General features: G+C 44.3%; 1 protein-coding gene across 3 annotated transcripts in view; it reads left to right on the top strand.

Annotated features, from left to right (window-relative positions):
• Window positions 1-12,625, top strand: part of LOC139375761 (FYVE and coiled-coil domain-containing protein 1-like) — a 42,017-nt gene that overhangs the window by 10,927 nt on the left and 18,465 nt on the right. Inside the window, exons 7-12 of one of the 3 annotated variants that reach the window (XM_071117583.1) lie at window positions 1,631-1,715; window positions 1,779-2,123; window positions 2,261-3,619; window positions 4,288-4,380; window positions 4,494-4,588; window positions 6,972-7,139. In XM_071117583.1, the coding sequence (XP_070973684.1) occupies window positions 1,631-1,715; window positions 1,779-2,123; window positions 2,261-3,619; window positions 4,288-4,380; window positions 4,494-4,588; window positions 6,972-7,139 (2,145 nt within the window). The remainder of the gene's footprint in view (window positions 1-1,630; window positions 1,716-1,778; window positions 2,124-2,260; window positions 3,620-4,287; window positions 4,381-4,493; window positions 4,589-6,971; window positions 7,140-12,625) is intronic. The other 2 variants (XM_071117584.1, XM_071117585.1) reach the window with 2 other exon arrangements.

Raw genomic sequence — 12,625 nt, forward strand, 5'->3', positions numbered from 1 at the left:
ATAAATTCATAAAAAATCCTACAATGTGATTTTCGGGATTTTTCTTCTCATTTTGTCTGTCATAGTTGAAGTGTACCTATGATGAAAATTACAGGCCTCTCATCTTTAAGTGGGAGAACTTGCACAATTGGTGGCTGACTAAATACTTTTTTGCCCCACTGTACATGATGTCATGTTGTTGGCCTGTGGGTAAGGTTTATGACCACCCATACATACCTTTCTCCCCTCTCTCTCTTGACGCTACTGAAGGACTCTTGAAGAGCCTTTGTTAAACATAGAGAGTCGGGAAACATGAAAAGTTGGGGGGAAAGGAACCATATTTCGGTAATCCAACCAGTTGGTACTAAATGAATATGATGTCAGTTCTGTTGTCATCTGAGACATTCTTATTAATGATAGGATGACATAAGCTGTATCCTGGAAAGTCTACACATTATAGTTATCAGATTCACATGGAATTGTTGTGCAATTTAAATGTTTAAATATGAAACTATTTGTGAAAAGGTGAAATGGAATTTTAGCTTCCAAATAAGAGAATTGGGTTTTCATAAGGGTAAAGCTCTGCTCACTCAGTGGCTCGCCTATATGAAGAGACATTGGTTGTAAACTATGAAACATGCCCTCTCTACTACCACTATATAAAGCCCTAGATGAAAAAGTAACCTCCTGTTGTGAGGACGACGGTCCCACATTAAAATTACTAACATGTCAACTACAGAACTAAGCCAACCTCAGCGTGAGCTTTGACTGTGAATGGTATGAACTTTGAACTCTTATTCACTAAAGTAGTGAGACATCCTAGCCGTTGAGTTAGCAACAACAGCTGTAAACGTGGGCTAGGAATGGACGGACAAAGTATCCAGTCTAACTCACAATGAAGATACTACAACGTATTCTGTTTACCACCAGAGACATTCTTCCGAGGACAGGAAGATCTCTGTTGGCCAACACGGCCAGCATCTATGACCAACCTCCCGAAGCGCAGCTCAGAGTAAATATGTATTGCATTTTCCTTTTCCAAATGTGCGGTAATTTAGAATGCATAAGATACTGTATTTACGAAAGCATGGCTTCTCCCTTTGTTCCTCAGTCTTCCCGCTCTTTCACTCAAACCCAACCCCCTTTCCATTGTGTAACCAGCTGTCATATCTTCTCCGTCCGCTAGGGACGTTTTCCTTTATGACATAATTTGTAATCAATGTATGATCCATTCTGTGTATATGTAATTCTGTGTGATTAGTTAGGTATTTAGTAAATAAATAATTAAACCCAATTTTGTATTGCTGATTCAACTTGTTAGCCAGGGTTCGTGAAGATAACCAAGAATTCTAGGACTTCAAATGAGACTGAAATAAGGTGACGATTAATATTGACTACTATTGATGTAAAAGATTACTGGGTCTTTAAGAGTTTGTTCGGGAGATAAACATTATTTCGTGGTGCCCTGACTTTCTATTTAATTACATTTACATGATTAGCTCGATCAGGTAATATTAATTACAGAGAAAGGATTTTATAGAATAGCATGTCATATCACTTAATCCGACATAGCCAAAGACATGACAATGACTATAGTTCACTCTGTTGTGATATAGATGACTATAGTTCACTGTTGTGTCTGTAACTCTAGGAGGACTCTGGGGTCTAACTCCGCCCACCTCTGGAAACCTTCCAGTCGCTGTTCCAGTGTCAACAGCCTGGTCAGCTACTCAGGGGTACGTACTGATTGATTAATCAATTGATTGATTTACTGACTGACTGACTGACGGTCTCTCTAGTTGCAGGAGTTCAAAGCTCAAGAATACGGTTCCAGTTTGCTGGCTGACCTGGGGGAGGAGTTAGGGGAGCTGGGGGAGGAGCTACTTGGAGTCTCCACACCCTGCACTGCCGCAGACGACCTACGCATCCTGGTTGACCATTCAGAGCTCAGACAGCAGGAGCTGCTGCACCAATCAGAGGCGAGACAGGCAAAATTGTTACAGCGAGTCAGAGAGCTAGACCAGGAGGCAGAGGGGCTGAGGAACGAGGTCAGAGAGCTGCAGGGGAAGCTATTGGCTCACAACCAGGAAGCTGTGACAGCCAACCTCAACAACATGGATCTGTTGTCTAAACTAGACAGCCAGGTACCAAACGTTTGTCTGCTACTAGGACATGGGCCATTATTAATACATTTCTGCTGTGTGGCACCTAGTATTGTATTTCATGTCACTAAGGAAAAGTGTCAAAAGTGAATGTTACTTTGATATTGATTGATGTGCAGGAGAAGGACTCAACGCTACCACAGACCCAGGTTCTGCAGGAGGGAGAGGAGAGGGACGCAACGCTACCACAGACCCAGGTTCTGCAGGAGGGAGAGGAGAGGGACGCAGCGCTACAACAGACCCAGGTTCTGCAGGAGGGAGAGGAGAGGGACGCAGCGCTACAACAGACCCAGGTTCTGCAGGAGGGAGAGGAGAGGGACGCAGCGCTACAACAGACCCAGGTTCTGCAGGAGGGAGAGGAGAGGGACGCAGCGCTACAACAGACCCAGGTTCTGCAGGAGGAGGAGAGGGAGGTGCAGGAGAAGAGGGAGATGCAGGAGGAGAAAGAGGGAGAGAAGAGGAAGGAGAAGAGGGAGGTGCAGGAGGAGAGGGAGGTGCAGGAGTGGAAGGCCATGGAGAAGCAGCTTCAGGAGTTGAGGAAGGAGCTGAGGTCCAGGGACAGAGAACTGACGGAGAGTAGAGAAAAGATCAGACAATTGGAGGAGGAGAACACTGACAGACTGACTGGGGCGGGGCAGGAGAGAGAGAAGGGAGAGATGGATGGAGAGAAGGAGAAGCTAGGGACAGAGAAAGAGACTGCAGAGTGTTCTCATAGTAATCTACATAAGGCTGGTTCTGCAGAGGGACTGTCTATGGAGAAGAACCAGCATCTTTCCTCTAAGTCTGAGCCCCAGACGCAGGACCTCTCCCCCTGTCCCCAGACCCAGCAGCTCCTCCTCCCGGCTGTGTTGGTGGCCCAGCTGCAGCGTAGCCAGGGGGAAGTGCTACGGCTGCAGACGGAGGTTGTGGAGCTGAGAGCCTGGCTGCAGCTGGGAGCAGAGTTGCAGATAAGGAGTCAGGTGGAGGGGCTCAACAGACAGCAGGTAGAGGAGCTGCTGCTGGCCCAGGAGAGGGAGGAGGCTCTGGGGCAGGAGCAGCGCCGCAAGGCTCAGGCTTCACAAGGCCTAGTCCTGGAGCTGGCCTCCGCCAGGGAGGAACTCCACAACCTGAAGACACGCTACGAGGGTCTGGCCCTGGAGCATGGAGACATCCGGGAGGCCCTGGACCACGCCAACAGAGAGACAGCAGAGCTCGGGGTCCACATATGCAGGCTCACTGCCCAGAATGAGGAAGCGCGAGAGCGATGGGATGCGCTGTCCAACAGGTTTCAGGAGGAGCTGAACACCAGCATGACCTCCCTGCAGCAGGAAAACCTCGGCCTGCAGGAGCAGCTGCTGAAGGAGCGGGAGGAGAAGGGGAGGCTGGGGAAAGAAGAGCAAGGAAAGGTCAGGGCTCAGAAGGAGGCACAGCAGGAGGAGATCCAGGCGCTCCGCTATCAGCTCAGCAACCAGACCATAAACCACCAGACACAGTTACAGGTCAGTGCATAACTACAGACACAGTTACAGGCCAGTACTGAACCACAGGCACAGCCACGGGTCAGTACTGAACCACAGACGGCGGCACAGACCAGTGCTGAAACACAGACACGGACACAGGTTCAGTACTGAACCACCGACGCAGTTATAGATCAGTACTGAGTCACCAGACACAACTACAGGCCAGTGCTGAACCACAGTTACAGGTCAATACTGAACCACAGTTACAGGCCAGTACAGAACCATCGTTACAGGTCAGTACAGAACCACCGTTACAGGTCAGTATAGTGCAACAGACACAGTTACAGGCCAGTACAGTGCTACAGACACAGCTACAGGTCAGTATAGTGCTACAGACACAGTTACAGGTCAGTACAGAACCACAGTCACAGGCCAGTACAGAACCACAGTTACAGGTCAGTACTGAACCACAGTAGTTACAGGTCAGTATAGTGCAACAGACACAGTCACAGGCCAGTACAGTGCTACAGACACAGTCACAGGTCAGTATAGTGCTACAGACACAGTCACAGGCCAGTACAGTGCTACAGACACAGTCACAGGTCAGTACAGAACCACAGTCACAGGTCAGTACTGAACTGCATGTACAGGTACTGTTTGTGATCTAATGCACAGTGTTCTAGTTAAAGGTTGTCTATCTACCCCAGGTTCTGTCTGAAGAGCTGAAGACTGTGAGGTCTGAAGTGGAGGTGGAACAGGAGAATAATGTATACCTGAAGACCAAACTGGAGGAGATGGAGGTCAGGCACAAACACACACACATATTTTTTTATCTTCTCACTCCTTCTTAACCTCGACCCTCCAAGACCTTCTAACAACTGAACACGTTGTTGTTGTTGTTTTTGTTGTGCAGCGTGACAAGCAGGACTATCATCAACCTCTAGAGGACAACACATCACAGAAGCTAATACAACAGAGAGAGGAGGAGATGCAACACAACCTCACCAGGTGACTTTGTTGTTATATATGTGACCTGATTCAGGAAGCTAGGTGAATGTTGAGGGTCACTACTTCACACGACAACCATTTGAATGTAATCTTTTTTTATTTTTAATCAAAATGCATTGTTTGGCAGAAATGCTTTCTGGAACATGTGAACTTTCATGTGGCTTAATAACAAACTGGTGTTATGTCCTTAAATATGAGTCAAATGGGTCAATTACGAGCCTAGTTGGTTTAGCCATGGAAAAAGTCAGGAACCTTCCCGCTAGCCATGATTGGCTGAGATAATTAATGGGCTGGACATGCCGGAAGATGAGTTCGGATTGGTCTGCCATATAGCACACTTCTGTTTGAGCTGGTCAATGTGTAGGTAATCCTGTCTAACGCAGCTTTAAAAACAATATATTGCTTAGTAGAACTGCATAAGTGTTGCTCTCCACTTTCTGCTCTCACTTTTTGAAATCAGTTGAATTGAATTAGAGTATGATAGCTAAGGAGATGGAGGAAACACCTGTCTCCGGATTACATCCTCAAACTAAGGGAAAGGTTGGCATCTGTGACAGGGAGAAACGTCCAACCATGATGTATATGGATAAGATAGTCTAGCTAGCTACATTTTCAGATAATACACTGTCATGGGAATTTTATCATTCCTACATGTGTTCATTAACCAATTCAATTAAAATCACTGTCTGTTTTTAAAAGAATTTGAAAGATCCTTATTTGCATAAAATAGACAAAACCAGTCCATTAAAAATGAGTCAATAGTATTTATTCTCGGAGCGCGCTGCCCAAAGAACCATGTACAACAGTTTATATATAAATTATGATGTCATAGGTTATAAAAAGAATCTCCTCCTCTCGACCAGGACAAAGCAGGTTCAAAAGTTCATTCCAACTCCCCAACACATGACACACAATATAACTGGATTAACTCCTGAAGTCTCACCATAATGTCTTACCACTTAGCAGACAGTTCCAGATACAGAAAACCTGGAGGGGCTCTCGCTGTCTTATTTGATCGCCACAGAGTTATAGCTGAGTCGGTTCAAACATAGGTTAATTATCCTCTTTGCTTTAAAACACACAACCCATTCCTCCCCAACCTAGTTGGAATGGTGTTTATTATGTTTAATTACTCTTTGTTCATGCTACATAATCTCTTTCTTATGAACTAACATTATTAATCAGATATTTTAAAACAGGGTAGAGTTTAATTAGTTATAGTTCTATTTAAATGTAGATATTGTTTAGTCATTATTCATAAAATTCCTAACATACACGTTTCTAATTTTGACAATGTCGTTTTCATTTCAAGTTAAAGTGTACTGTTAGCTAGCTAACATTGAACCTGGTTGGTTAGCTACCTGCAGGGTTAGGGCTAGCTACATGTCTTAACAAAAGACTCCAATATGCAAGTAACGGATGCATTCGTAAATTCTGTCTGGCCATCTACTCCGATTTCAGAGCACTCTCGTCCGAGTGTGCCAGAGAGCTCAGAATAACTGATGAATTTACGAACGCTCAACACCCGTTGAATATTGCCGATGTTAGTAAACATCAGCAAAAAAAGCGTAATTAAATTGTTGCCAGCATTACAGTTACAGTCACCAACGCTCTGGATAACATGAAAACAGCCTAACCAGCTGTGCTACGGTGAGTAAAATGGTCAGAGTGGGGTGTTCTCTCATTTGCTTCTGGAAGTAGCTAGCCCAATGTTAGCCAGATAGCTTGGGTGCTTGACTGCCGTTGTGAGGTCAGAATGCTCGGATCAACCCAACTCCTCGGACAGAGTGCCCAGTATGCGCTCTGAATTTACCAACGGACAATCTGACAGCACAGTTACAGTCACCAACACTCTGGATAACATTACAGCCTAACCAGCTCGGCGAGTAATGTTCAGTTAGCTGTTCTCTCATTTGTGTCTGGAATTAGCTAGCAAGTTAGCTTGGGTGCTTGACTGCTGTTAGCACAGAATGCTTGGATCAACCATTAAAGAGATGGGTGGGGCTAAAGCTTAAGATGGTGGGAACGATGCTGAATGAGTGTAGACTAAGAAGGGCTCTCCACTAGGTACTAAAACATTCAAAAGCCATTTTTCTCAAAAGTGCAGTTACAAGTTGATCAACTTTCAAAGCAGAAATACTTTCCCATTGTTTCCTCAAATGCAGTGTATGATATACACATTTTGTAGCTCTGAGTCTCTACTTTTATCCAATGTAAAAAAAAAAAAAAAAATTCACCATTTCAAATGTTGCTACATAAGACTGAATCAAGGCGGTCGGTCACATATAGTTCTGTGTGTCTTTTGTGACCACGTGAGTCTTTACCTGTCAGTCATTGTATTATACTCATGTATTATATCTATGTCTCTGTGGTATTATATCAGGAGTGAAGAGAGCCTGGTTGTGTCTCAGAGGTCCTGTGAGGAGCTGAGGGAGGGACTACGGAAAGCCTGTCAGGACAAACAGAGCTATGAGCTCCGGACCTCAGCTGAACTGGATGACCTCTACCGCACCAAAATCAATCTGGAGGAAAGACTCATAGAACTCATCAGGTAATCAATCGGTCAACAAATCAGTCAGTTGATTTGCTGATCAATTGACCTCGATTTATCGATCAATAATTATTTGTAACTGTGGTGTGTGGCGCCCCCTGTGTGCTTGTGTGCCAGAGAGCGCTGCTGCCCAGACTGCTACAGCCAGTACACAGCCGGCTATGGTAGAGCCCCATCCTCAAGAAGATACCTCTATTGCGTGTGTGTGTTTCTCCCATTCTTCTCTGCAGATCCTCTCAAACTCTGTCAGGTTGGATGGGGAGCGTTGCTGCACAGCTATTTTCAGGTCTCTCCAGAGATGTTTGATCAGGTTCAAGTCCGGGCTCTGGTTGGGCCACTCAAGGACATTCCCGAGACGTGTCACGAAGCCACTCCCGCGTTGTCTGGGCTGTGTGTTTAGGGTTGTTGTCCTGTTGGAAGGTAAACCTTCGCCCCAGTCTAAGGTCCTGAGGCTCTGGAGCAGGTTTTCATCAAGGACCTCTGTACTTTGCTCAGTTCATCTTAGCCTCGATCCTGACTAGTCTTCCAGTCCCTGCCGCTGAATAACATCCCCACAGCATGATGCTGCCACCACCATGCTTCACCATATGGATGGTGCCAGGTTTCCTCCAGACATGATGCTTGACATTCAGGCCAAAGAGTTTAATCTTGGTTTCATCAGACCAGAGAATCTGGTTTCTTTAAGTGCCTTTTGTAAAATTCCAAGCGGGCTGTCATGTGCCTTTTACTGAGGAGTGGCTTCCGTCTGGCCACTAACATAAAGGCCTGATTGGTGGAGTGCTGCAGAGATGGTTGTCCTTCTGGAAGGTTCTCCCATCTCCACAGAGGATCTCTAGAGCTCTGCCAGTGACCATCGGGTTCTTGGTCACCTCCCTGACCAAGGCCCTTCTCCCCCGATTGCTCAGTTTAGCCGGGCGGCCAGCTCTAGGAAGAGTCTTGGTGGTTCCAAACTTCTGCCATTTAAGTGATGGAGGCCACTGTGTTCTTGGGGAACTCCAGATATGTGCCTCGACACAATCCTGCCTCAGAGCTCTACGGACAATTCCGTTGACCTCATGGCTTGGATTTTGTTCTGACATGCACTGTCATCCGTGGGACCTTATATAGACAGGTGTGTGCCTTTCCAAATCATGTCCAATCAATTGAATTTACCACAGCTGGACTCCATCCAATCAAGTTGTAGAAACATCTCAAGGATGATCAATGGAAACAGGATGCACCTGAGCTGTGTCGAGTCTCATAGCAAAAGGTCTTATAAATAAGATATTTCTGGAAATGGTTTTATTGAATCCATTTTAGAATAAGGCTGTAAAGTAACAAAATGTGGAGAAAGTCAAGGGGTCTGAATTCTTTCCGAAGGCACTGTAAAACCTCTTGCCGCTACCCTTTAGAGATAATTGTCATCAGCAACCGCTGAATAGCATAACGCCTCAGTCAAATAATATTACAAAAAATATTCATATTCATGAAATCACAAGTGCAAAACACAGCTTAGCCTTTTGTTAATCCACCTGTCGTCTCAGATTTTGAAATTATGCTTTACAGCGAAAGCGTTTGGCTAAGTTTATCGATCGCATGACAAAACATTAAGGACACTTAGCATCAGGTAGCTTGGTCACGAAAATCAGAAAAGCAACCAAATTAATCGTTTACCTTTGATGATCTTCGGATGTTTTCACTCACGAGACTCCCAGTTACACAACAAATGTTCCTTTTGTTCCATAAAGATTATTTTTATATCCAAAATACCTTGTTTGGCGCATTATGTTCAGAAATCCACAGGAAAAAGCGGTCATGACAACGCAGACAAATTCCAAATAATATCCGTACTAACTTTTTTTATAATTGTAACGGATTTCCTCCTCTTCGTCTGAAGAGCAGCTTTGTTCATGATGATTTTTATTCAAACTCAGAACACTAAACAGAAAATAACAACGTGAATTTACAAAACCGAAACAGTACCGTGTGGCCAAAACACTCACACGGAAACAAACACCCACCAACCAAAAGTGAAACCCAGGCTACCTAATTATGATTCTTAATCAGAGACAACTAACGACACCTGCCTGATTGAGAACCATACTAGGCCGAACACAAAAACCAACATAGAAAAACAAACATAGACTGCCCACCCCAACTCACGCCCTGACCATACTAAAACAAAGAATAAGATAACAGAACTATGGTCAGAATGTGACAATAATCCATCCTCAGGTTGTTTTTAAAATATATAATCGATAATATATCAACCGCAAATGTCTTTCACAGTAGAAGAGGGGAAAGCAATACCTATCCAAAGTCTGTTGCGCGAGCAAAACTCATGTGACCACTTGACTCGATGTTATCGTTCTGGCTCATTTTTCAAAATAAAAGCCAGAAACTATGTCTGAAGACTGTTGACACCTTGAGGAAGCGATAGGAAAATCTGCTTGATATCCCTTTAAATGGTGCAATGGGAGGCTATGGAACATGGAGTTTTCAAAATAGAGGCCACTTCCTGGTTTGATTTTTCTCAGGGTTTCGCCTGCAATATCAGTTCTGTTATACTCACAGACAATATTTTGACAGTTTTGGAAACTTTAGGGTGTTTTCTATCCTAATCTGTCAATATATATATATATATATATATATATATATATATATATATGCATATTCTAGCATCTGGTCCTGAGAAATAGGCCGTGTACTTTGGGAACGTTCATTTTCCAAACATAAAAATAGTACCCCCTAGCTTCAAGAGACCCCTCTGTGGCAAGGTGAGACTCTCACGAATACGTACATGTTGGTTGTTTTGCTCTATGATCCCCACCAGCCTCACACGACTCGTCTGAAGTTCCCCTGTACTTGTTGAAAACATTTATGGAAGTATAGATGGAGGCTGTTTAGTACCAAAAATAAGGGGTTAAATAATGTAAAAAATATCTATATATTTCCTGATCTTTCTTATATCTCTCAGACACTTCAGAACAAACTTCCTTCAGATTTTTTGGGGGGCTGCTATCTGTTATTCAATGTGTTTCTATGGGCTAATAGCAGTAAGGACTATCTGTTATTCAATGTGTTTCTATTGGCTAATAGCAGTAAGGACTATCTGTTATTCAATGTGTTTCTATTGGCTAATAGCAGTAAGGACTATCTGTTATTCAATGTGTTTCTATGGGCTAATAGCAGTAAGGACTATCTGTTATTCAATGTGTTTCTATGGGCTAATAGCACTAAGGACTGTCTGTTATTCAATGTGTTTTTTCCTCAAACATATATATATATATATATATATATATATATATATATATATATATATATATATATATATATATATTATACTAAAAGGGGTCTTAAAATTCTAACTCAACTTGCTAAATGATCCTTGGTATAAAACAATCGTATATAGCTTAGTAGAACCCCCCCGGCTTAGACTGTTCTGGGTGAAGCTACTTTACTAACCAGAGATGAGACTGCTCTAGCAGGAGGGAAGGGGCCTGTGAGCCAGTGACATGGGGAGCAGAGACGAGAGACAACCAACCAAGTTGACTTACACTATAGTACACAAATACACTACATGGCCAAAAGTATGTGGATAACTGCTCGTCCAACATCTCATTCTAAAATGATGGGCATTAATATGGAGTTGGTCCCCCTTTTGCTGCTATAACAGCCTCCACTCTTCTGGGAAGGCTTTCCACTAGATGTTGGAACATTGTTGTGGGGACTTGCTTCCATTCAGCCACAAGAGTATTAGTGAGGTTCGACATTGATGTTGGACGATTGGGCCTTCAGGCTCGCAGTGTTCCAATTCATCCCAAAGGTGTTCGATGGTGTTGAGGTCAGGGCTCTGTGCAGGCCAGTCAAGTTCTTCCACACCGTTCTCGACAAACCATTTCTGTGTGGACCTCGCTTTGTGCACGGGGGCAGTGTCATTCTGAAACACGAAAGGGCCTTCCCAAGTTGGAAGCACAGAATCATCTAGAATATCATTGTATGCTGTAGCATTAAGATTTCCCTTCACTGGAACTAAGGGGTCTGAACCATGAAAAACAGCCCCAGACCATTATTCATCCTCCACCAAACTTTACAGTTGTCACTATGCATTGGGGCTAGTAGCGTTCTCCTGCCATCTGCCAAACCCAGATTAGTCCGTCAGACTGTCAGATGGTGAAGCATGATTCATCACTACGGAGAACGCGTTTCCACTGCTCGAGAGTCCAATGGCAGCCGACGCTCGGCATTGTGTATGATCTTAGGCTTGTGTGCGGCTGCTTGGCCTTGGAAACCCATTTCATGAAGCTCCCGAGAAACAGTTATTGTGCTGACGTTGCTTCCAGAGACAGTTTGGAAGTCAGTAGTGAGTGTTGCAACTGAGGACAGACGATTTCTACGCTCTTCAGCACTCGGCGGCCCTTGTTCTGTGAGCTTGTTTGGCATACGACTTCACAGCTGAGCCGTTGTTGCTCCTAGATTTTTCCACTTCACAATAACAGCACTTACAGTTGACATGGGCAGCTCTAGCAGGGCAGAAATTTGACGAACTGACTTGTTGGAAAGGTGGCACCCTATGGCGGTGCCACGTTGAAAGTCACTGAGCTCTTCAGTATGGGCTATTCTACTGCCAATGTTTGTTTATGGAGATTGCATGGCTGTGTGCTCGATTTTATACACCTGTCAGCAATGGGTGTGGCTGAAAAAGCTGAATCCACTAATTTGATGGAGTGTCCACATACTTTTGACCATGTAGTGTAGCTGCCATAGCGAGGTTATTTATCATCAAATATGATTACGAAGTACTTGTCTTGACTGCATCATACCGGGAGAAGCTAGTTAAGCTAGCTACCGTTAGCTAGCTAGGCTAACAGAGGCTGCAGTGCATGTTTTCTAATCCTACAGTTCCAGATAATAACAACAACAACAACTCCATTCAGAATATAAGGTAGCAGCCTGCCTGTTGGCTCTTGGTTGTAGCCCATCCTTCTCCTTTAACTTTTAATTCCATCTTCCATTGATTAGATATCTCCTAACTTTTAAAACACGGAAGCTCCATCACTGTCGCCTACTGCAGCTCTGACTCATGATTGGCCAACACCAAGCTACATGTGCCACTCTCCACTCTCATGAAAAGCAAGAGCAGCAGCATAAACATTTATCTCTACTGCAGCAGTAGAGACCCATACCCGAGACCTGTGACAATCATATCAGACCCATACCCGAGACCTGTGACAATCATATCAGACCCATACCCGAGACCTGTGACAATCATATCAGACCCATACCCGAGACCTGTGACAATCATATCAGACCCATACCCGAGACCTGTGACAATCATATCAGACCCATACCCGAGACCTGTGACAATCATATCAGACCCATACCCGAGACCTGTGACAATCATATCAGACCCATACCCGAGACCTGTGACAATCATATCAGACCCATACCCGAGACCTGTGACAATCATATCAGACCCATACCCGAGACCTGTGACAATCATATCA

This window comes from Oncorhynchus clarkii, chromosome 20, assembly GCF_045791955.1.
Source record: "Oncorhynchus clarkii lewisi isolate Uvic-CL-2024 chromosome 20, UVic_Ocla_1.0, whole genome shotgun sequence".
In the NCBI taxonomy this organism is placed as follows: Eukaryota; Metazoa; Chordata; class Actinopteri; order Salmoniformes; family Salmonidae; genus Oncorhynchus; species Oncorhynchus clarkii.